Raw genomic sequence first — 23,425 nt, 5'->3', positions numbered from 1 at the left:
GCAGCCCTGATGCAGCTGTTTGCTCGTCGTCGCCGTTGCATGTGTATGTGTGTGTATTTTTTTAGAGTTGTTTCTAAGATGGCGACGAAAAAAACGCGTCTTATGTGAATGCAAATGCTGCAATCATAACAACTTTAATTTTATGCCAATAAATGTGCGCTAATTTGACACAAAACTATTGAAAAACAGTGCTGAATAAGTGCAGATTATTTTACATGTGAAATTTGGTGCGAAAGTTTTGTGAAAATGGCCACAAATATGTATCGAGTCGGAGGTGAGAAAATTTTTTTTCCATACTCGCTTTTCTATCATCTTTCGTTATCGGCGCCGTCTCACTGTTTCGCCTGCCTGCTCGTTTTGTGTGCGTGTGTATGTGTGCGCGTGTGTGTTCATGTTTGTGAATGTATGTGTGTATGGGACTCCAAAAGTAATGAAATAATGAAAGTGCATTAAAATTATCAAAACTACACACAAAATATTAATGTAAATCGTACGATACGTTTAATGCTTGTTATCATCGAATGAGATGATATAGTAATATGTATTTTAATGCGCCCTTTATTTTTGGCAAACAATTCGTTTTGCCGACACTCGAGAGTTTTAACAACGTAGACGATTTTTTTAACAGCGCCACAGCGCGAGAAGCGGCAATGGAACATCAAGTCGACCGGTTCGAGGAGTGAAAAGAGAGTGAAGAGTGTGGAGTGAATTTCGGAGGGGGGGTTATGTGTATGCCAACCAAATTGTCGCAGCTGCAGCAAGTGTTTTTGTACAATGCTCTCATATATGTTTCTCCGATAAGCATTAAGCACTGATGATGTGCTTTATATGCGTGTATCTGTGTAGGGTTGGGGATAGTGATGAAACGGAATTGCATTGGCAAAGTTCGCCACCGATCAACGTGTGTATGTGTGTGTGTGTGAGTGCTGCGTGTGTTTTTATATGTGTGTGAGTTTGTGTAATTGAAAGTAGATTTCGTTACTTTTTGAGTGTTTTTTTTTATTTATTATTTATTTTTTGACCCATCGTGTTTTCTTATGCTAATGACTTTGCACTTTTGGCGCAGAATCTTTATACAAGCACTCATCTTATTGCAGTTGGCAATTTGAATTAACCAACCAAGCGATGACGTTATTTTGTTGTCTTCACCTGCATCATGCTTCTTCTTTTCTGCTGTTAAATGTAAATGAACTGAAAATGCGAATACCTAATAAAAACAATCAAAATAAATAATAAAAAATTACGTATGTATAAATTACAACGTTTTTTACGATGATATTTTCTTTCTGATTGTGAACGCGTTGCCTTCAGAATTTTTTGGACTTCATCAGCGCTTTTGTTAGTCATTTTTAATAGCCACACACAAACATAAACTCACACATGTATACTCATACAAATACAAACAAATGCCGTCGCAGGCGACACTTTCTTTTTCATCTCTTTTTGTTGTTTTACAAAAACACATCAACCAAAAATGCAAAAGATACATTTTCCTGCCTTTTATTTTATGCCTGCCTTGAGTTGCCGCTTGATCGCTGCTCTTTTTTCTTCTTTTTTCCTTTTCTTTTGTGTCGTTGTTTTCTTTCCTCCTCTCTTCTATCGGCTTTCGTTGTTGCCGTGGTCAAAACCCAAGCAACGGTTTCTGCGACAGGTTCCGCATCGTCGCAGTCGGCGCGCTCTGCTCGCGTTCAGCAGCCCCCTTCCCCTTGTTTTCCTCGTCTCTTGATGCTACTGCCTCGCCTCGATGGATGGATGGATGCCCACATTTGTATTTAATTGACCAACGCGCATACTTTTCATTGTACTGTGGCCGTAATTAAGCGGCGTGTCCACCACAAGCAGCGTAGCAAAGAAATGCTGTGATTTTACACAAATCACAAAAGCATAAACGGTGACTACTCCATAATTATTGAAAATAGTCGAGTATCTAATAAGATTATCGCATCCTGTTGCCCTATTGAAACTAGCTAATTAGCGTTTTTTGCACTCTTAAAAGTTATCGAATATCTTAATCTTCAATCTGCGATTATTCTATCTTAGAAATTCGTGAGTTAGCGTAGTCACAAGAAACCTCAATTTTACTCATCTCTAATAGTCTGATGCCTGCATACATGTGTGTAAGCGTGTATGTTGTGTGCGAATGCTCGTACGCGTTCGTGTGCTTGTGCTTATGCTGGTGTTGGTGTGCGTTGCTTCGAATGGATGCGTTTGCTTCCATTTCGCTTTGATAATGAATGATTTGTAGCATGGTGTGATGTGAAGGGCGAGGTGAGGGGGCCTGCAATTATTCATCCACTGCAGTAGCAGCACTTCATATTTCAACCGTAATTGTTACTCAATAATGCAACACTCGTTTTATTTTGTTGACTACTTCCAGACTACGTGTACGTGGAGACAGCGCCGAATAGTCCCTTCCTGATACGTCGCATCGAGGAGTTGAATAAAAACCAAACAGGCAATGTGGAAGCAAAGGTCATGTGTTTCTACCGGCGTCGAGATCTGCCCAACCCGCTCGTACAGCTGGCGGATAAGCATCAACGTAAGTAAATTTACTGAAAAAAAAAAAATAGAAGAAAAAAACTAGAAAACAACAAATTCCTCCCAATTTCAAAACGTATGTGTAAGTTTTGTATATTTATAAGTATTTATTTTGTTATCCGAGAGCTAAGTGAGGTTATGTTATGAATAGTACTTGTCGCGACCGTCGAATAAGAGTCGTAAGCCAAAGCCAAAAGCGCCCCCTACAGATCCTGAGCACATTTTCACCACAAAAACCAAAGCTCAGTCGTCGAAGGCGCACGGTGGGAGGTGAAGTACACCACACCCCAAACCCCACCACACCGAAACCAAAACCGAAGCTGCTTCTGCCCCCACCACCCTTAGCATATGCCTGTGTGCAATGTGTCAAAGCATGGCCCACCCAACAAACACACACACACACCCACTTAGCAGCAGTAGCAAAAAACAACAGCAACAACAATAATAAAAGCCGACATCAAGAGCAACAAGAACCGCAATGACAACAACTGTAAAGCATACAGCCAAAGCAAAGAGTAAACGGAATCCGAGCATCCGTAGCTACAAAAACAACAAGACAAACAACACGAAGCACATAAGCATAATATGTGTTGAGCTGCACTGTACTTCGATGTTGCTGTTGTAGTTGTTGCTGTTGTTACCGTTTTTGGTTGCTGCTGCTGCCCGACAGGCGGCGCCAGCCTCAATGTGGGAATACTAGGCAGCACTAGGTAGATAGGTAAGTAGGTAGACTGAATGTCTACCTCTGTGCTCTGAGCTCCAACTCCTACTGCTGCTACACTCACATTTGTGTGAAAATTTTCATGAGGCAGCCCTGTTGTTGGTTGTGCTGCAGAAACAGCATCGGAAGGAGCCGCGCTTTGCATTCTCCATTCATGTATACATACACACAGAGAGACAAGGGGGAGTCCGCCCAACAACTAGCAGTCATCAGCTCAGCATGGACAGACCAGACCATTTCGCTGTATCTTCATCCCAAAAAGCATACACACACAACCCCCCCAATCGGTGGGGTTGGTTGGTTTTGGTTGGCTTGTGCCACTCGAATTCGATACGTGACCCAACGAAAATGCGTTTTTCCAACGCGTCCTCCCCTTCCACCTCCCCTGGCCCTCTTTTCCCGGGGCACATATAGCGTCGACAATACCCATTAACGGTGGAGCCCTTCATCACATGCCTCACCCCAGCTACCCCCAAGCTACATTTTTTTTAAGCTTGACAGCTTGCTCCTTTACTTTTTTTGAGAGCTGCAAATTCTTTCGGCGTGCGCTGCCTGTTTGCAGCCTAGCTGCTAATCATTCATTTAAAAATTAGCACACACCAAACTACACCACAAATAATATTATATTCAAGCGTGTCAAGAAGTGAGAAAAAAACGACAAAAAGAGACAAACAAAAAACTCAAAGCTGTACACTGGCCACGACAACACGAAAAAAAGCTGAAATACGCGTGGCTAAGCAAGGGAATGGGAAACGGGAGCAAAGACAGACAGTGGCAGCCAACAAAACGCACACGCCTCCATCTCTATCTGCCAACCCCTGCAAGCCGACCGCGCACTTACCAGACTGTATGTTTCCTATCTATGGCCACCAAACAGTTGCCCACCCCAACCCCCATGACTCCCCCTTGACTAGGTTATGCTGTGATGCCGCCTCGGCTGCTGTTGCTTCTTCTTCATGTTCTTTAGCTATAGTATATAGTATAGTATAGTACACCTACGCTCTTGTAAATTCAGCAATGCACCCACAACCTTGTGTAGAAGAAAAAGATAGGGTGGGGTGGGTAGGGTTGGGTAGCGTTAGGTCTCTGCGACGAACTCCTTAAGAAGACAGCCACCACCACTCACCCCACCCCGGATATACATAGACTAAACCACCCGTTACCATCCCTTCATGATGCCTTGTGTGGGCTGGCGCGCGGGTATTAAAAATAAATTCAAAAAGTTTTGTATTTATTTTGTTGGGCTTTCGTTTGGTGGGCAAACGCGACATCTTTTAGTGAAATTACTTTTTGTACTTAACCTCACTTGAAACTCCGCGCTGCCAACTTGTTTGCAGTTTTGTAGTCAAAAGTACTATAAATGAAGCTTCGCCCTTTCGCTTGCTTGTTAACACATTCTCTCACTCATATTAACATTGTAAATATTATTAAATATATATATATGCATATGTATGTTTGTAAAATCAACATTTCCCAACAAAAAATCACCTCTCACTACAACACTCACTGAAATACCTACCTTCGATGATGATGCAGTGGCAACCGCTGAGGATTCACCGCTGGCAACTAAACTGAAGAAAACCTGGCTTCGAACACCCGTGGGAGAGGAGCAGGCGGCGCAAGCTGTGCTCGATCCTTCAATAGGTACAAATTCTCTCTCTGGCAAAGCAGTTATTACTAAAATCAATATATCATTCATTTTTATGTTGAACGTAGCTAAACAATTTCTTTTGAGAATGCACTTTCGTTGCAACATCTTATTTCTCTCCTTATTTTTGTCATATGGTGAATATTTATGTATAGTAGTCACTTCTTATTTATTTATTGCTATTATAATAGAGCAAGTTTGGTACTGACCTGGGCAATGTTCATGAACTAAGCATACAAAATGTCACTTATAACTTATTATTGCTTAAAGTATTCTATTTAGAACTGAATATTAAAATGTATGCGAATTGCTTTTTTTTTATATATGGAATTCGTTTGTAGTAAATTTTGCCGAGTTCATGAACTAATTTGATGATGTTAGTACCAACCTGTAATGTAGTCTAGTTATCAACGTCAAATTTGGTCTTGCAATGGTTGATTGTTTCTAAACTTAGCCCTTATAATTTTAGTGCTCGTATGTAGCATGTCTAAAGCAATAGAAATGCACTTATTCATAAATACATGAATTGATTTGTTTCCAGCTGCACTCGAAGAGGAACGCACCAGCCCAACGCAAGCATCAGCCAGCGCCACTACAGGCAATTCCAGCACCAATAACACTAACAATAATAGCGTAGCAAGCGGCGGTGCTGCTGGTGGCGATGGGGAAAAGAGCGAAGCGCTAACCAGCAAACAGCGATACCAGATCAAGCATCGAGAATTATTTTTATCGCGACAAGTTGAGACGATACCCGCCACACAGATCCGAGGGAAGTGCTCCGTCACGCTACTCAACGAGACGGAGTCATTACAAAGTTATCTCAATAAAGACGTGAGTTGTGTAGTGTCATAGCAATTGAGATTTAATTTTCCCGTATATTATATGTGTTTAATTCACTATAATTTTTATTTTTATTTTTTGAATTGCAGGACACATTCTTTTATTGTTTGGTCTTCGATCCGAATCAAAAAACATTGCTCGCTGACAAGGGTGAGATACGTGTCGGCAGTCGCTATCAGTGTGATATACCCGCCAAGCTAAAAGACACCGCCACAGATGAACGCAAGCTTGAGGAGCTCGAATCATTGGTGTGGACGCCAGAGCACAGTTTGACCGATCGTAAGATCGACCAGTTTCTCGTTGTCTCACGTTCCATCGGCACCTTTGCCCGCGCCCTTGATTGCAGCAGTTCGGTGAAGCAACCTTCGTTGCACATGTCTGCAGCAGCCGCCAGTCGAGACATAACCCTGGTAAGCAATCGACATTATCTATTAGCATTATCATCATCTTGCTAATTATATGACGTTTCTTTGATTTCAGTTTCACGCTATGGACATTCTGCACAAGCACGAATATTCAATTGAGGAGGCCATGTCTTCACTAGTTCCTTCCACTGGGCCAGTACTCTGTCGCGATGAAATCGAAGATTGGAGCGCATCAGAAGCAAATCTCTTTGAGGAAGCGCTCGATAAATATGGCAAGGACTTCAATGACATACGACAAGATTTCGTAAGTAAACTACCCTTATTGACCACATGAATTTTGAATGATAAAGCCTTACTTGTTTTCGCTTAACAGCTGCCATGGAAAACGCTAAAACAGATCATTGAATATTACTATATGTGGAAGACCACCGATCGATATGTGCAGCAGAAACGCGTCAAGGCTGTCGAGGCGGAACTCAAGCTCAAACAGGTTTACATACCCCAATATAATAATAATGGTAAAGGCAATGGTGCCAACGTGAAGGCGGGAAGCGGCGGTGGCCAAGGTGGTATCTATAATGGCACTACTAATGGTGGCGCAGACTTGTCCAACAATGGCAAACCGTGTGAATCATGCGGGACAACAAAATCATCACAGGTACTGCGACTCATTGATTTTGATAAACCATATATATTTATGTAATTTCTTTCTTTTAATTACAGTGGAACTCCTTTAGCAATGGCCACTTGGCGTGTCGTCTATGCCAAACATGTTGGGACTATTGGCGAAAGTATGGAAGTATGAAATCGGCACACAAAGGTGATGCCAACGATGGGGAGGCTAAGAAAAAAACAGCTATCACTGCAACACCAGCAGCAGCGTTAGCATCGACAGGCGCCACAACCGTGGTAGATCTTAACGATGATGAAAAAGTCAGTGATCTAAGTAATCGTCAATTGCACAGGTACTACAATTAATTGATTAAACAAAGAGTTATATTAATAATTTTTTTATGCAGGTGTTCTATTGTGAACTGTGGCAAGGAGTTTAAGCTAAAGACGCATCTGGCACGTCATTATGCGCAAGCGCACGGCATTGCCATTAGCTCCGGCTCGCCACGACCAATAATGAAGACGCGTACTGCCTTCTACTTGCACACAAATCCAATGACGCGTGTAGCTCGCATTGTTTGTCGAAGCATTGTTAAACCGAAGAAGGCGGCGCGACAAAGTGCATATGCAATCAATGCGCTGTTGGTCAAGCAGGAATGTAAGCATTAACTCTTCATATTTAATTTATCCATTATTTCATTGAGTTACTTTTGCAGTTACGAATCGTATTAGTGGCAAATCGCAAGCGGAAATCAAAAAGATGCTTTTGCTCAAGCCCAAGGATCGTGGCAGTGTCACAAAAAATTGCAAACCGTTTGGGTGCACCTGGCAGTGGTCCTCACGAATGGTTGGTGCTAACGCCCAAGGATAAAATGCCGCAGCCTGTTGTTGTTTCATTCCCAAAGCCGCCCAAAGCTCCAGACGGCAGCTTAGTCTACGAACGAGTACCCAACAAAACACCAGATGTTGTCGCAGTGCCTGTTGCGGCTGACAACAAAGAACTATCCATAATTCCAGCGCAAGCAACGTCTACGATACGCAAGCGTGCCCACGAGGAACAACAACTTAATGGTACCGAAGGTATGTGTAGTTTCGTTTTCTACTGGAGCCGGTAACTAATTTGGCTGTGTCTACATTATAGTAACCATTGTGCCCAGCGGACCACCTGCCAAACGCCCAAACAAGGATCCAATGCCCTCGCACTGCCCCAGTCCGGAACAATTTGCTGCAATGATGGCGGCATCAGGACAGCCGCTCTCGAGACATCACGTAAGTTTCGTTTACTATAACTGTTAAATTTTCAAGATGCTGACTGGTTTTTTCATTTGATACAGCTTAACGGAAAACAAAAGATCGCGCAAATGGCACGCGGTGGCAACGGACGCAAGCAGGTCATTAGTTGGATGGATGCACCGGACGATGTTTACTTTAGAGCCACAGATGTACACAAGTAAGTTACACTTAGATAACTGAGTTTGAAAGTTTACACATTAACGCTTGTGTTTGTTGCAGAAAAACACGAAAAATACTCTCAGCTGTGGACCTGCGTCGTGCGGCGCGCAAACCATGGCGCTCACTGCCCATCAAGTCAATGGCCCCTGAGCCGAGCAGCAAACCTATTGAATCACAAATCGTTATACTGGACTGACCGTCGACGGCCGAAACATCAGCGAAAATAAGCGCAGCAGCAGCGGCAAAGTTGCTGTCATATTCAGCCAACAGATTCGAACAGCATCAGCAGCATCCGCCATTTCCATATACAATGGATGCATTGCTAAACTAGTGACCCAGATTCTGTCTTTTAGTGGCTTGCCATGTACATACAAACATAAATAAACCCCGCATGCATACGTACACACATACAGATCCACAAAACATACTTACATACATACATCTAGTGTAGGCAAGAGTTACTGCATCACTATATGACGTTGGTACCCCATTTTCACTAAAACAGTAATCCAACCACTGACAACAAGAAAAAAACTTTACTAGCGCTTAAATAGATGTCTTAAAAAAAAAAAACAAATAGTAAGATAATAAGTGTTAAGATCTAAAGCAATAGTAACACACACCGCAAAACAAATCAAATATTTATTCATATTTTACATAATTTTACAATTTTTAAAATCTCAGTATACCGTACACAAAAACATAACTACACTGCGACATTGGACATGTATGAAACTCAAGGAATAAATTCATTGATTCTATATTAGATTACGTGTAGGCATTTTTAATAATATCGTTCCCTGCATTGTCCAATTTTTATTTCTTACGTATATATGTAAAATATTTTAACGTCCTTTTTAAATTTGTAATTTCTGCAGTTCGCCTTCAGGTACCAAAAAAAATTTTAATTTTGTTAATCTAATGTTTGTTGCATGCTAGCTAAAACCAGATACGTAAATTTGAAAATCAAAGGCCTCCATAATTTTGAAATATTTTTCACTCAAAATTTGATGATGCAAATAACAGAAGAAAGATATTTTAAAATTGATTTAATGCTTTAAGTATCAAAACAAATGGAAATCTAACCTTGTTATTAAATGTGACGTGCAAGATTATTTAAAAAAATTAATTATACGCTGTAACTAAAACAACAAAACGGGAAAACAACCACAAATTGTACAGTAAATGGGATAAAGTTTATAACTTCGAATACAATTTATTTTCATAATTTATATACAAATTTCAAATTAATACTTTAAAAGCGATACACAATAAACATATGACAGACAGAGACACATACACAAGTATAGCATATTATTTAAGCCTATAAATGCATTAATAAGGAAATAAACCACATAATATACATTTATTAATGTATTGAGCATAATATAACATAATAATATAACATTTACGATTTGGCAAATGACAAGTAAAACCCAAGAGTAGATCAGCATTGAGAACCCAAATGAAAACAAAAGTAAAATACAACAAATAATAAAATCAGCAACAAAAACATTTATAAATAATGATTATAAAGAAATTCTAATTGTAAGCCAATCTATGTATTTTTAACTTTACAATTTAAGTAATTTTGTAAAATAAAAAATTCTTTAAATTAAAAAGGATAAGCGAGAAACACAAAAAAGGGAAAGAAACCAGCTAATGATGTCAGAAAAACGACCACAACACACAATATGTTTGTTTAGAAATACAAAATCAAGAGTGTATGCATGCTGCATATAGTAAAAAGTAAACCGAAAGTCAAGCAACAGAAGCAAATCAAACAGAGCTATATACATTATTATATATACATACCTATATATAAATATATATATATATACAGATATACAGTATAACAGTATCAAATCTGCGCATTGCACGATACAATACGCATATAAATTTTTTACAATGCAGGAAGCAAGAACGCTGGTAGTTTGGCGGGGAGGGAGGGACAAGAAACCGAAAAGTTTTCCAAATAAAGTTTTAAAACTAAAAATTTTCCTACAAAAATATATTCATATATTCAACAATTTATTCACACATAATGACAATCACTTTACAAATCTTTCTTCAAATTAACGTAGTTCTATTCCGCGAAACTGGCAATGCAAAGGGAGGCATTTGTGCCACCAAATCCAAAGGAATTCTTTAGAGCAATTCGTCGAGATTGGTCCTCTGGCCAATTGCATGTTTTTGTCACAACATTGGCGTCCACGTCCAAATTCTCAACATGAATCGATGGTGGCAATTTATTTTCGGCACAAGCATGTACCACAAATAGAGCTTCTAGATTACCCGACGAACCCAGTAGATGACCATGAGCACCCTTTGTGGAGGATACGAAAACGTTGGTCTTGTGTTCTCCAAAGACACGACTAATTGCATGAGCTTCAATCCTATCTCCAGTCGGTGTTGATGTGGCATGTGCATTAACATAGCGAATATCCTCTGGTTTTACACAAGCATCGGCAATAGCGCGACGCATGGCCAGCGTGGCACCAGCTCCATCCTCGCTGGGCGAGGTGATGTGATGAGCATCGCCGGAAAGTCCATAGCCCAGCAGCTCGGCCAATATGGGAGCTCCACGAAAACGTGCGTGCTCCAGCTCTTCCAGCACCAACACAGCGGACCCCTCACCCATCACAAAACCATCGCGTGCCTTATCAAAAGGTCGCGAGGCCACGGCAGGGTTATCATTGAACGCCGTGCTCAGTGCGCGTAACCTACAAAAGCCAGCAATCGATAGGGGGTCTATGCACGCCTCTCCACTGCCAGCAAGCATCAGGTCCGCGTCGCCGTTGCGTATAAAGCGCATAGCATCACCAATGGCATGGGCACCGGTTGCGCAAGCCGTTGACACGGAATGGTTGGGTCCTCGCAGACCATGTCGCATGCTAATATGACCACACGCCATGTTCGGCAGTAATCTTGGCACAAAATATGGACTGACACGATTATATCCACGCTGTAGCTGCTGGAATGCCCCATACACTTCGGACAAATCAAACATGCCCATGCCGACGCACACTCCGAAACGTTCACGCTGCTCTTCGCTCAACTCCTTGGGTTGCAGCCGTGCTGCGGCCAGTGCTTCGTCCGCTGCAATGACCGCGAATTGTGTGGCAGGGCTCATGAGTTTAAGATCACTTTTCGTCAGATGTTTGTCGATTTCTAAGCGTTCTCTTGGTATTTGTGCGGCAACTTGGCATGGCAGTCCCTTGAATTCAGCTCCTAGCCGGGAAATTGCCGATTCCCCTGCCAGTAGGCGTTGCCACGATTCGGCTGCATTATTGGCCAGTGGAGTGACGGCTCCGCTACCAGTGATGACCACTCGCCGGCGAGTGGCTTGTGTGGATGCTCTGCGAATTTGTGTTAATAAGCGCATGTTGTAACGACAAACGTAACAGAAAATTTATGCAGACAATAACAGAAATCAGCTGATGGCCAATGTGGCGTTGCCAGACATTCATAACTTGCCACATGCTAGAGATGAGTGCGTGTCGTGTTTTTATCTGATATGCTATCTCAAAGATAAGAAAGCTTAATTTTTTAAAACAAGAAGATACTTATTCATAAACAGAAGAAGTAATGGAGAGTGGGAAAATATATGTAACTTTTCAATTACTTACATTACTTTTAAGTGTACAATAAATATTCTTACAAAAATTATTATTTTTTTTGCCGATTTGCGATTTAACTTTCATTATTTTGTGAATAATTGTCTATGCATTATTGTATTTATGTTATCATCTTGTTGACCATTAGTCTTATATGCCCAATCAGAGTTTTTGAATGCGAGCTCAAAGAAAGATGATAAAAACCACTTTCTCTTTGCTTGCTTTAAGAGCGATATAGATATTTGCATAATGTAATTCTCCTGGTATCTCCTGGCACGAAGTATGTATAGTTGTATCTTATGTTTTATCAATTTATAAGTTCGTATACGGGTTTTTGTTTTTATTTAGCTCTACAAGAGTCAATGAAGAGAGCCGCAAACAATTGATCATACGAGTATGTACACATGTATTTGTATTTGTTTTGCTACTGAATTAAATGCTTGCTCAAAACCGGGCGATAACAAACACTTAAAAGCAAATTCTCATTCCTATGCGACGCAGTATCTCGCTTTGCTTTGAGCAATAACAACGTGCTAAAGAGAATCGATAATGTCGGACAAAAGTAAGACTTAATTATTTTACATATACACAGATGTGATCAAAGGTAAATGCCAAAAATAGTAAACTCTACTGATAAATGAATATGTATATGTATTTGCAGCCTGTTGCCATGGTCCCGGTTACGCAACTCCACTTGATGCTATGAAAAATGGACCCCGAGAGACTCTACTCTATACGGTGACGATTCAACCTAATTTGGAAGAAGAGCACGGCGATTATCTGTCTACCATTGATGTGGACCCTTCTAGCCCCACATATTGTCAGGTAAGTAAATATATTTTTCACTCAAAAACGTTCTGTAAATTAAATGGTGCATCTATTTTAGATTGTTCATCGCACCTTTACCAATCGCAAGGGAAACGAGTTGCACCACTCCGGTTGGAATGCTTGCTCCAGCTGTTATGTTGTGGATAAGAACGCCAAATCGGTGCCAAAGAGAAATCGCCTAGTGTTGCCGGCAATCAATTCAGATTTCATTTACGTACTTGACGTGGCAACAGATCCACGAAAGCCCGAGATCGTGAAGGAGATAAATGGCGACGTCTTGAAGAGTCACAATGTGACTGCTCCGCACACAACTCATTGCTTAGCCAATGGAAACATCATGATATCTGTACTGGGTGATGCCGAGGGATATGCCAAGGGCGATTTTATTCTCTTTGACTCTGAATTTAACTGTGTTGGAACATGGACCAAGGGGGAGAAGGTGGCGCCTTGTGGTTATGATTTTTGGTACCAGCCCTATTATGATGTTATGGTCTCAACCGAATGGGGAGCTCCCAACAAGTTTCGACGGTTTGTATTCAATCACTTTGAATTATACATATTTTAATCTCGGAAATTACAGTGGTTGGAAACCTGAAGATGCGAAGGATCTATCCCAATATGGATGCAGACTTAACTTCTATAAATGGTCAACTCAAACACTATATCAGACCGTTGATTTGGGTCACGATGGCTTCACACCATTGGAGGTTCGTTTCCTGCACGATCCTAAACGTCCCGATGGATATGTTGGATGTGCCTTGAATGCCAAGGTGTTTTACTTTAAAAAGAGATCTGACTCGGATGAGTTTGATGTGAAAAAAGTTATAGATATACCACAAAAGCTTGTTGATACTGGAAGTGGCACTGCAACGGAAATGGGTGGCATGATTTCGGATATTATTATTTCTCTGGATGATAGATTCCTTTATGTAAACTGTTGGCGTCATGGTGACGTTCGGCAATACGATATAACCGATCCAGAGAATCCTAAACTCACTGGCCAATTGTTTTTGGGAGGTGCCATTTGCAGTGATCTGCCCAACGTTGTTGTTAAAGAGGATAAAGAATTGACTGTAGGTTGAGTTAAGAATCAAGTTATATAATATTATATAATGTACCATGTTATATATATATTTATATGTATATATTCTTACAGGAAAGACCAGCTCCTCGCTATATCAAGGGTCGTCGTTTGGAAGGTGGCCCGCAAATGATGCAGCTTTCCCTGGATGGCAAGCGTTTGTATGTCTCATCTTCACTTTATTCACCCTGGGATAAGCAGGTCAGCAACCTTTTTAGAAGAATTATTTCATTCCACTAAGTTGATAGATGTTTTGCTTATAGTTTTATCCCGATATGGTGTCGAGGGGTGGACATGTGGTTCTCATTGATGTCGATGTGGATAACGGCGGCATGACATTGAATGAAGATTTCTTGGTGGACTTTGGCAAGGAGCCATATGGACCTAGTCTGCCACATGAAATGCGATATCCAGGTGGAGATTGCACCTCTGACATTTGGCTGGTCAATGAATCTTAATTGGCGCTGTATTTGAAACGATTGCAACATAAAAATAAAAGTTTTTATTTCCCTTTTATAAATACCATTTCACACAACACAATTTTAATTTAAAATAAGAATGGTCTCTCTGGAAGTTTGCTGAATATGTCCATTATTTCTTCAGTGGAAAGCGACAGCATATTGGATATACGTAAATCGCTAAACGAAAAGATTATCATTACTTTAATCATACATAATAATCTTTGTCATTGACTTACTTGAATTCACATGTGTTTCCAATAAAAGACATTGCCAATTTGCTGACCTTTGCTCTTTGGAAGATATTGATGTGTGTCAAATATGCCAGATTTGGTGGTATTAGCAATTTGGCCCACGGTATGCATTGGAGACCAGATCGAAGTTGACTTTTAGATGCATCCGTGGCACAAAACTCTTTCCACAGCACTTGGGTGGCAACAACCACAGCGAACGACATAAGGGTTAAGGGTATTTGCTTGACAAACCAGAAGGCACCGCCACTTAAAAATGCTGCAAGTAAATTTGTGTGTTTTACATCCATGTGGTCTATTAGCAAACATTGTAGAACCTAAACGAAAACATTTTTAAAATTATATTTTTATAGCTTGCAATTTGTGTTGATGAGCTCACCTTATAGATGCCCATATAACTGACCAAAAAACGTGTAGATTTCAAATTGATCTTTCCCATTTTTCTGTTTACCACAGCACTGAATAAATCCATACCCAAACCAAAGCCCAGATAGGCGCGTAATTCTAGTAGACCATCCTTCATACGCTGCTCGATGGATCGCTTATGGTAATCTTGCGGTAATTGTTTTGGCCTAATGAACCAGAAATCCGAGTATCCATGTGCTTGTTGTCCACGCAGCACGATGATCGAGCACAACATGAACACAAAAGTGCGAGATAGATGGGAATGTACGACTCCCAAGTTCAGTTGCCTCAAAATAGTCTCCAGTGACTGTAATCAGTTTATAATAAGTAAGATCCCTTTTTTTAAATAATTTAGGTAAGATACCCTTTTAAGTAATTTCCACTTACTGCATGCACAATGCCGGTGCAAAGAAATTGCACCACTTTTGGTGACGCCAACCAGATGAGTTGCGTTCCCAATAAGTTAGAAATAAATGGTGTAAACGCCCAAACAAACCGTCCATTCAGCTGTCTAAAGATGCAAACTAAATAGTAGGTTGTTGCATTAATTATGGCCCCTAAACACGAAGTTTCTAGATAGTTTCGCACTGCGAACCACACGCGCTTCCTATTCAATTTGTTGTATTGCATAAGCAACGGAATCTGCCGAAGATTTTTAATAATATTAAGATACAAAGGTTATTTTAAATTACTTGCCAATAATAAAGGAAAATAATATTTGCAACTGGACACATGATTACGATAAATATTCCAGATGTAAGCCTCCGTACAGGTTTGATGGGGCAGGGAGTGAATAACGCCTGCACAATGCTTACGACATAAGGGCAACTCAAAAAGCTTGCTACTCGCAACCATTTTCGTTTTCAGATTTTCAAACTGCTGATTCAAGTTCTGCAACCAACACTGAACTGAGAGCCGATCCCAGACTAAAACCGATCTGAACATCTGCTTGGACACTGTCAGGTTCAAGTTGGGGGTTAAAACGCCAATTATAAAGCAGTTTTCGAATACACATATATATTTTTTTATGGCGGGTATCTATTACTGAAGGTTTAAGTACTTAAGCATAACTAGCTCGTTTTCTTTTCTTTTATTACTGACAAATAAATAGTATAAAAGTTATTGCTAAAGATAAACAAATTTCTTGCTATTAAATAAACAATATATCTAGTTATTAATATTTTTTTAAGTCATTAATTTTTTATGTTGCTTACAAATATTGTTAAATTATTAAGATTTTTGGAGCTTTGGGGTTTTTTTTATTAAATAGAAAAACACTTTAACATAATAAATATTAATTAGTTTTAAAGAATTCAAAAGATCACAAGAATTATCTGCACAAAATGGATAGATTTTCTGCAAGCGGTTTCTAATGTTGCTGCCACTGCAAAGAAGAAAATGTAAATTATAGATCTGAAAAGTTTAATTAGGAAACTTACTAGTTGGCTGTAGTGCTATCTATAATGATGTCGCCTAGGCCGCTGATTTTCTTAGGATAGAAAACGTATATATGGATAATATAGGCCAGCCCAAATGGAAAGATCACATCGGTAATGCCAAGGCGATTTCTTTTGTCACTCTTGTACTTGCCCCCAATAGTTCGACCAGTCTCAAGCATAACTGAAAATAGTGAGCTTGGGAAAGCACAGGGAGCTGATGCCTCCGACAAATGCAGCCAATACTCGCAGCTGTGTTTCGTTAATAGCTCGTTGTCCTCGCAATTAGCAAAGAATGCTCTTCGAATTGTACATTAAAGCAAGTAATTAAGTAAATATTATCATGATTATCTGCCCACTTTTTATGCAACCGAGCAATGCCTTAAAACTGTCCAGTGCCAAGCCAATGAGCAAATACTTTCGCATTCCCTGCAGTATATACAATCCCAAATTGGAGGCATCAGTTTGTGGCACAGCCCCCTGGGGTTAGAAACTAGAAGCCATTGTCCCACCCACATCTTCATTCTATTCACCTTGGGATAAGCAGATGAGCACACCTCTTAGAAGGTTCATTTAATTTCACTAAGTCTCGTGTTTCTATAGTGTTATTCCGATATGGTATTCTCTGCGGCATGACATTGAATAAGGACTTGGTGGACTTTGGCAAGAGGCCATATAGACCTAGTCTGACTTTTGGCTGTACAATGAATCTTAATTTGCTGTGCATTTCATACAATTCCAACATAAAATTAAAAGTGTTTTATTTCCCCTTTAAATTGCCAGTTCACACAACCCACTTTAAATTTAAAATAAGAATGGCCTCTCTGGAAGTTTGCTGAATATGTCCAATATTTCTTCAATGGAAAGCGACAGCAGATTGGATATACGTAAAGCGCTAAACGAAAAAATTATAATTACTTTATACATAATTATCTTTATTATTGACTTACTTGAATTCACATGTGTTCTCGATAAAAGACATTGCCAACTTGCTGATCTTTGCTCTTTGGAAGACATTGATGTGTGTCAAATATGCCAGATTTGGTGGTATTAACAATTTGGCCCACGGTATGCATTGGAGACCAGATCGAAGTTGACTTTTAGATGCATCCGTGGCACAAAACTCTTTCCACAGCACTTGGGTGGCAACAACCACAGCGAACGACATAAGGGTTAAGGGTATTTGCTTGACAAACCAGAAGGCACCGCCACTTAAAAATGCTGCAAGTAAATTTGTGTGTTTTACATCCATGTGGTCTATTAGCAAACATTGTAGAACCTAAACGAAAACATTTTTAAATTATATTTTTATAGCTTGCAATTTGTGTTGATGAGCTCACCTTATAGATGCCCATATAACTGACCAAAAAACGTGTAGATTTCAAATTGATCTTTCCCATTTTTCTGTTTACCACAGCACTGAATAAATCCATACCCAAACCAAAGCCCAGATAGGCGCGTAATTCTAGTAGACCATCCTTCATACGCTGCTCGATGGATCGCTTATGGTAATCTTGCGGTAATTGTTTTGGCCTAATGAACCAGAAATCCGAGTATCCATGTGCTTGTTGTCCACGCAGCACGATGATCGAGCACAACATGAACACAAAAGTGCGAGATAGATGGGAATGTACGACTCCCAAGTTCAGTTGCCTCAAAATAGTCTCCAGTGACTGTAATCAGTTTATAATAAGTAAGATCCCTTTTTTAAATAATTTAGGTAAGATACCCTTTTAAGTAATTTCCACTTACTGCATGCACAATGCCGGTGCAAAGAAATTGCACCACTTTTGGTGACGCCAACCAGATGAGTTGCGTTCCCAATAAGTTAGAAATAAATGGTGTAAACGCCCAAACAAACCGTCCATTCAGCTGTCTAAAGATGCACATGAAATAGTAGGTTGTGGCATTTATCATCGCCCCTAAACACGAAGTTTCAAGATAGTTTCTCACTGCGAACCACACGCGTTTCCTATTCAATTTGTTGCATTGCATAAGCAACGGAATCTGCCGAAGATTTTAATTGAAAGTACAAAGGCGATTTTAAGTAACTCACCAACAATAAAGGAAAATAATATTTGCAACTGGACACATGATTGCGATAAATATTCCAGATGTAAGCCTCCGTACAGGTCTGATGGGGAAGGGAGTGGACAACTCCTGCACAATGCATACGACATAAGGGCAACTCAAAAATTTTGCTGTGCGCAACCATTTTCGTTTTCAGTTTTTAAAATTGCTGATTCAAGTTCCGCAATCAACACTGAACTGAGATCCGAACCCAGACTAAAATCGAAACGAACCGCTTCTTGGACACTGTCAGGTTCAAGTTGTAGGTTAAAACGCCACTTATTATGCAGTTTTCAAAACAAACTCACATATGCATTCTTCATGTCGAGTATCTATTACTGAAGGTTTAAGTATTTTAGCATAACTAGCTCGTTTTCTTTTATTGTTTAAAAATGAATAACGAATAAGTTATTGCAATAGAAAAAATGTTCTTGCTAATAACAATCAATAGTTGTAGTTATTAATATGATTGTAAATTATTATTTTTTTTTTATTTTGCTGAAATGCAATGTATTGTTAAATTATTAAGATTTTTTGAGCATGGGTTCTTTTGTAATAAGAAAGACACTTAATATAATAACCTTTAATTAGTTCAAAAAAATAATGTTCCTAAGAATTCTCTGCAAAAAATGGATAGATTTTCTGCAAGCGGTTTCTAATGTTGCTGCCACTGCAAAGAAAAAAATATAAATTATAGATCTGAAAAGTTTAATTAGGAAACTTACTAGTTGGCTGTAGTGCTATCTATAATGATGTCGCCTAGGCCGCTGATTTTCTTAGGATAGAAAACGTATATATGGATAATATAGGCCAGCCCAAATGGAAAGATCACATCGGTAATGCCAAGGCGATTTCTTTTGTCACTCTTGTACTTGCCCCCAATAGTTCGACCAGTCTCAAGCAGAGCATAACTGAGAATAGTGAGCTTGGGAAAGCACAGGGAGCTGATGCCTCCGACAAATGCAGCCAATACTCGCAGCTGTGTTTCGTTAATAGCTCGTTGTCCTCGCAATTAGCAAAGAATGCTCTTCGAATTGTACATTAAAGCAAGTAATTAAGTAAATATTATCATGATTATCTGCCCACTTTTTATGCAACCGAGCAATGCCTTAAAACTGTCCAGTGCCAAGCCAATGAGCAAATACTTTCGCATTCCCTGCAGTATATACAATCCCAAATTGGAGGCATCAGTTTGTGGCACAGCCCCTGGGGTTAGAAACTAGAAGCCATTGTCCCACCCACATCTTCATTCTATTCACCTTGGGATAAGCAGATGAGCACACCTCTTAGAAGGTTCATTTAATTTCACTAAGTCTCGTGTTTCTATAGTGTTATTCCGATATGGTATTCTCTGCGGCATGACATTGAATAAGGACTTGGTGGACTTTGGCAAGAGGCCATATAGACCTAGTCTGACTTTTGGCTGTACAATGAATCTTAATTTGCTGTGCATTTCATACAATTCCAACATAAAATTAAAAGTGTTTTATTTCCCCCTTTAAATTGCCAGTTCACACAACCCACTTTAAATTTAAAATAAGAATGGCCTCTCTGGAAGTTTGCTGAATATGTCCAATATTTCTTCAATGGAAAGCGACAGCAGATTGGATATACGTAAAGCGCTAAACGAAAAAATTATAATTACTTTATACATAATTATCTTTATTATTGACTTACTTGAATTCACATGTGTTCTCGATAAAAGACATTGCCAACTTGCTGATCTTTGCTCTTTGGAAGACATTGATGTGTGTCAAATATGCCAGATTTGGTGGTATTAACAATTTGGCCCACGGTATGCATTGGAGACCAGATCGAAGTTGACTTTTAGATGCATCCGTGGCACAAAACTCTTTCCACAGCACTTGGGTTGCAACAACCACAGCGAACGACATAAGGGTTAAGGGTATTTGCTTTATAAACCAAAAGGCACCGCCACTTAAAAATGCTGCAAGTAAATTTGTTTGATTTACATCCATGTGGTCTATTAGCAAACATTGTAGAACCTAAACGAAAACATTTTTAAATTATATTTTTATAGCTTGCAATTTGTGTTGATGAGCTCACCTTATAGATGCCCATATAACTGACCAAAAAACGTGTAGATTTCAAATTGATCTTTCCCATTTTTCTGTTTACCACAGCACTGAATAAATCCATACCCAAACCAAAGCCCAGATAGGCGCGTAATTCTAGTAGACCATCCTTCATACGCTGCTCGATGGATCGCTTATGGTAATCTTGCGGTAATTGTTTTGGCCTAATGAACCAGAAATCCGAGTATCCATGTGCTTGTTGTCCACGCAGCACGATGATCGAGCACAACATGAACACCAAAGTGCGAGATAGATGGGAATGTACGACTCCCAAGTTCAGTTGCCTCAAAATAGACTCCAGTGACTGTAATCATGGTTATAGTAAGTAAGATGTCCTTTTAACTTTTAAGTAATTTCCACTTACTGCATGCAAAATGCCGGTGCAATAAAATTGCACCACTTTTGGTGACGCTAACCAGATGAGTTGCGTTCCCAATAAGTTAGAAATAAATGGTGTAAACGCCCAAACAAACCGTCCATTCAGCTGTCTAAAGATGCACATGAAATAGTAGGTTGTGGCATTTATCATCGCCCCTAAACACGAAGTTTCAAGATAGTTTCTCACTGCGAACCACACGCGTTTCCTATTCAATTTGTTGCATTGCATAAGCAACGGAATCTGCCGAAGATTTTAATTGAAAGTACAAAGGCGATTTTAAGTAACTCACCAACAATAAAGGAAAATAATATTTGCAACTGGACACATGATTGCGATAAATATTCCAGATGTAAGCCTCCGTACAGGTCTGATGGGGAAGGGAGTGGACAACTCCTGCACAATGCATACGACATAAGGGCAACTCAAAAATTTTGCTGTGCGCAACCATTTTCGTTTTCAGTTTTTAAAATTGCTGATTCAAGTTCCGCAATCAACACTGAACTGAGATCCGAACCCAGACTAAAATCGAAACGAACCGCTTCTTGGACACTGTCAGGTTCAAGTTGTAGGTTAAAACGCCACTTATTATGCAGTTTTCAAAACAAACTCACATATGCATTCTTCATGTCGAGTATCTATTACTGAAGGTTTAAGTATTTTAGCATAACTAGCTCGTTTTCTTTTATTGTTTAAAAATGAATAACGAATAAGTTATTGCAATAGAAAAAATGTTCTTGCTAATAACAATCAATAGTTGTAGTTATTAATATGATTGTAAATTATTATTTTTTTTTTATTTTGCTGAAATGCAATGTATTGTTAAATTATTAAGATTTTTTGAGCATGGGTTCTTTTGTAATAAGAAAGACACTTAATATAATAACCTTTAATTAGTTCAAAAAAAATAATGTTCCTAAGAATTCTCTGCAAAAAATGGATAGATTTTCTGCAAGCGGTTTCTAATGTTGCTGCCACTGCAAAGAAAAAAATATAAATTATAGATCTGAAAAGTTTAATTAGGAAACTTACTAGTTGGCTGTTGTGCTATCTATAATGATGCCGCCTAAGCCGCTGATTTTCTTAGGATAGAAAACGTATGTATGGATAAGATAGGCCAGCGCAAATGGAAAGATCACATCGGTAATGCCAAGGCGATTTCTTTTGTCACTCTTGTACTTGCCCCCAATAGTTCGACCAGTCTCAAGCAGAGCATAACTGAGAATAGTGAGCTTGGGAAAGCACAGGTAGCTGATGCCTCCGACAAATGCAGCCAGTACTCGCAGCTGCGTTTCGTTAATAGCTCGTTGTCCTCGCAGATAGCAAAGTATACTCTTCAAATTGTACAGTAAAGTAAGTAATTAAGTAAAGATTGTTATGATTTACCCGATAGATGCCCGCATAGCAGCCAAGCCAAGCCATAGATTCCAAACGAAACTGTCTTAACTGCCAATGCCCGCTTTTGATGCAACCGAGCAACGCCTTAAAACTGTCCAATGCAAAGCCAATGAGCAAATACTTGCGCATTCCCCTGCAGTATATACAATCCCAAATTGGAGGCATCACTTGGTGGCACAGCCTCTGGGGTTAGAAACCAGAAGCCATTGTGCCAGCGACGCTCCTTACCCAACAGAACGACGGCGCTGCAGACCATAAAGACCAAAGTTTGCAGTGTCAGCGAGGAAGCTAACAGTTTCGTCACAAAATTTCCACGTTGCAGCAAAAAACTTTCTATTAACTAAGACAAAAATGAGCATAAATAACATTATTATGAAAAAACTTTAATTACTTACGGACTGAAATATTCCCGTGTGCTCCACATTTTTAACACGCTTCGGTAAATAGGCGGTCAAGAGGCCACCCAAGACGGAAGGTGCAAACACTAACGTGGAGTAGCGAAACTCACCTAGGAAATTACTGGCAAGATATAAGACGACTTTTAGATAAATCTGGTACGGTGCCTAAACTGCCTCTTTAGCATCGATAAGATTAGTACGTGCTGCGCAATTTTGCTTAGTTTTATTAAAAAATAAACATTTTAAATCGTTTAAAGATAGCTGCAACTGAAGTCAAAGTACTCGAGTCCATTGACTATTGTTTCTGTATTCTTAAGTGTCGCACAAAAAATGAGCATTCGAAAGATATTGTATCTTTTGCCTTAATTAAGCAACTCATATAACGCATTATACAAATGTGAGTATGCTAATGATATCTGCACTTCTCAGATATTGTATCTTTTGCACAACATAGCAGATACTTTCATTGCTTTTTTTATGTTTCTACATACCGCATCATGCAAATGAATGTAGCTATGAGGTAGCCATTCAACACTCCACCAGACACCAATTGGGTGAAGTACCAGGACGCGTCTTGGAGCAAATCCTCATGGAATCCACGCAACTTGCGACTCACCAGATGCAGGAGTGCCATTGGAAGATAATACTTCATATTCGAAAAGACAAAATGGAAAAGATTCTGCAGCATAGCTCGCCGACAGCTGTGCGGATGAACCAGGTCATTGCAGCTGCATTTGCTGACGTGCTCCACAAAGTATTTGCTTAGACCGCCCATCAAAATAGCACTAGATACTTTCGGGCGACTGTTTGGTGAAAAACTGTGGAGCAAACAACG

General features: G+C 39.6%; 5 protein-coding genes across 9 annotated transcripts; 2 read left to right on the top strand and 3 right to left on the bottom strand.

Annotated features, from left to right (window-relative positions):
• The first annotated feature begins 50 nt into the window (after nucleotides 1–50).
• Nucleotides 51–8,753, top strand: LOC133839298 (metastasis-associated protein MTA3). Its single transcript, XM_062270724.1, is given in 14 exon segments — nucleotides 51–274; nucleotides 2,378–2,539; nucleotides 4,796–4,903; nucleotides 5,449–5,738; nucleotides 5,837–6,157; nucleotides 6,228–6,416; nucleotides 6,486–6,770; nucleotides 6,836–7,077; nucleotides 7,132–7,382; nucleotides 7,441–7,523; nucleotides 7,525–7,804; nucleotides 7,866–7,993; nucleotides 8,059–8,174; nucleotides 8,237–8,753. Coding segments are annotated over 14 exon segments (2,754 nt in total). The 5' UTR covers nucleotides 51–246; the 3' UTR covers nucleotides 8,508–8,753.
• A 415-nt stretch (nucleotides 8,754–9,168) lies between these two features.
• LOC133839300 (3-oxoacyl-[acyl-carrier-protein] synthase, mitochondrial) lies at nucleotides 9,169–11,615 on the bottom strand. The gene has a single exon (XM_062270727.1). The coding sequence runs from the start codon at nucleotides 11,559–11,561 to the stop codon at nucleotides 10,263–10,265; it is 1,299 nt and encodes a 432-aa protein (XP_062126711.1). The 5' UTR covers nucleotides 11,562–11,615; the 3' UTR covers nucleotides 9,169–10,262.
• A 587-nt stretch (nucleotides 11,616–12,202) lies between these two features.
• On the top strand, nucleotides 12,203–14,227 carry LOC133838429 (methanethiol oxidase). Its single transcript, XM_062269534.1, has 6 exons — nucleotides 12,203–12,355; nucleotides 12,455–12,618; nucleotides 12,680–13,149; nucleotides 13,202–13,694; nucleotides 13,778–13,903; nucleotides 13,966–14,227. Exons 1-6 carry the CDS (start codon nucleotides 12,343–12,345, stop codon nucleotides 14,158–14,160), a joined length of 1,461 nt encoding a protein of 486 aa, XP_062125518.1. The 5' UTR covers nucleotides 12,203–12,342; the 3' UTR covers nucleotides 14,161–14,227.
• On the bottom strand, nucleotides 14,191–21,474 carry LOC133838432 (uncharacterized). Of its 5 annotated transcripts, none has more exons than XM_062269541.1 (5): nucleotides 18,309–18,696; nucleotides 15,204–15,458; nucleotides 14,791–15,123; nucleotides 14,400–14,728; nucleotides 14,191–14,340 (listed from the first exon to the last, which is right to left on the bottom strand). In XM_062269541.1, exons 1-5 carry the CDS (start codon nucleotides 18,465–18,467, stop codon nucleotides 14,250–14,252), a joined length of 1,167 nt encoding a protein of 388 aa, XP_062125525.1. In that variant the 5' UTR covers nucleotides 18,468–18,696; the 3' UTR covers nucleotides 14,191–14,249. The 5 variants fall into 5 exon arrangements, with proteins under 5 accessions (XP_062125525.1, XP_062125522.1, XP_062125523.1 ...); XM_062269538.1 differs by lacking the exon at nucleotides 18,309–18,696 and adding an exon at nucleotides 15,513–15,733; XM_062269539.1 differs by lacking the exons at nucleotides 14,191–14,340; nucleotides 14,400–14,728; nucleotides 14,791–15,123; nucleotides 15,204–15,458 and adding exons at nucleotides 17,027–17,147; nucleotides 17,203–17,531; nucleotides 17,593–17,925; nucleotides 18,005–18,259 and having other exon boundaries at nucleotides 18,309–18,569.
• A 171-nt stretch (nucleotides 21,475–21,645) lies between these two features.
• Nucleotides 21,646–23,400, bottom strand: LOC133838437 (uncharacterized). Its single transcript, XM_062269547.1, has 5 exons — nucleotides 23,082–23,400; nucleotides 22,588–22,711; nucleotides 22,181–22,532; nucleotides 21,827–22,128; nucleotides 21,646–21,771 (listed from the first exon to the last, which is right to left on the bottom strand). Exons 1-3 carry the CDS (start codon nucleotides 23,363–23,365, stop codon nucleotides 22,278–22,280), a joined length of 663 nt encoding a protein of 220 aa, XP_062125531.1. The 5' UTR covers nucleotides 23,366–23,400; the 3' UTR covers nucleotides 21,646–21,771; nucleotides 21,827–22,128; nucleotides 22,181–22,277.
• Nucleotides 23,401–23,425: the final 25 nt, after the last annotated feature.

Source organism: Drosophila sulfurigaster, chromosome 2R (genome assembly GCF_023558435.1).
Source record: "Drosophila sulfurigaster albostrigata strain 15112-1811.04 chromosome 2R, ASM2355843v2, whole genome shotgun sequence".
NCBI classification, from domain to species: domain Eukaryota; kingdom Metazoa; phylum Arthropoda; class Insecta; order Diptera; family Drosophilidae; genus Drosophila; species Drosophila sulfurigaster.
This window is presented reverse-complemented; position numbering and strand designations above follow the sequence as displayed.

Coding starts and splice junctions, on each gene's coding strand:
- LOC133839300 (XM_062270727.1), bottom strand. CDS start 11,561: ATGCGCTTATTAACACAAATTCGCAGAGCATCCACACAAGCCACTCGC.
- LOC133838432 (XM_062269540.1), bottom strand. CDS start 21,245: ATGGTTGCGCACAGCAAAATTTTTGAGTTGCCCTTATGTCGTATGCAT. Junction 21,038..21,086: donor ATTATTTTCCTTTATTGTTG/GTGAGTTACTTA, acceptor AATCTTCGGCAG/ATTCCGTTGCTTATGCAATG. Junction 20,723..20,782: donor GCACCGGCATTTTGCATGCA/GTAAGTGGAAAT, acceptor CCATGATTACAG/TCACTGGAGTCTATTTTGAG.
- LOC133838437 (XM_062269547.1), bottom strand. CDS start 23,365: ATGGGCGGTCTAAGCAAATACTTTGTGGAGCACGTCAGCAAATGCAGC. Junction 22,712..23,081: donor ACATTCATTTGCATGATGCG/GTATGTAGAAAC, acceptor ATATCTTGCCAG/TAATTTCCTAGGTGAGTTTC. Junction 22,533..22,587: donor ACACGGGAATATTTCAGTCC/GTAAGTAATTAA, acceptor TTTTTGTCTTAG/TTAATAGAAAGTTTTTTGCT.
- LOC133838429 (XM_062269534.1), top strand. Junction 12,619..12,679: donor CTAGCCCCACATATTGTCAG/GTAAGTAAATAT, acceptor CATCTATTTTAG/ATTGTTCATCGCACCTTTAC. Junction 13,150..13,201: donor GCTCCCAACAAGTTTCGACG/GTTTGTATTCAA, acceptor CGGAAATTACAG/TGGTTGGAAACCTGAAGATG.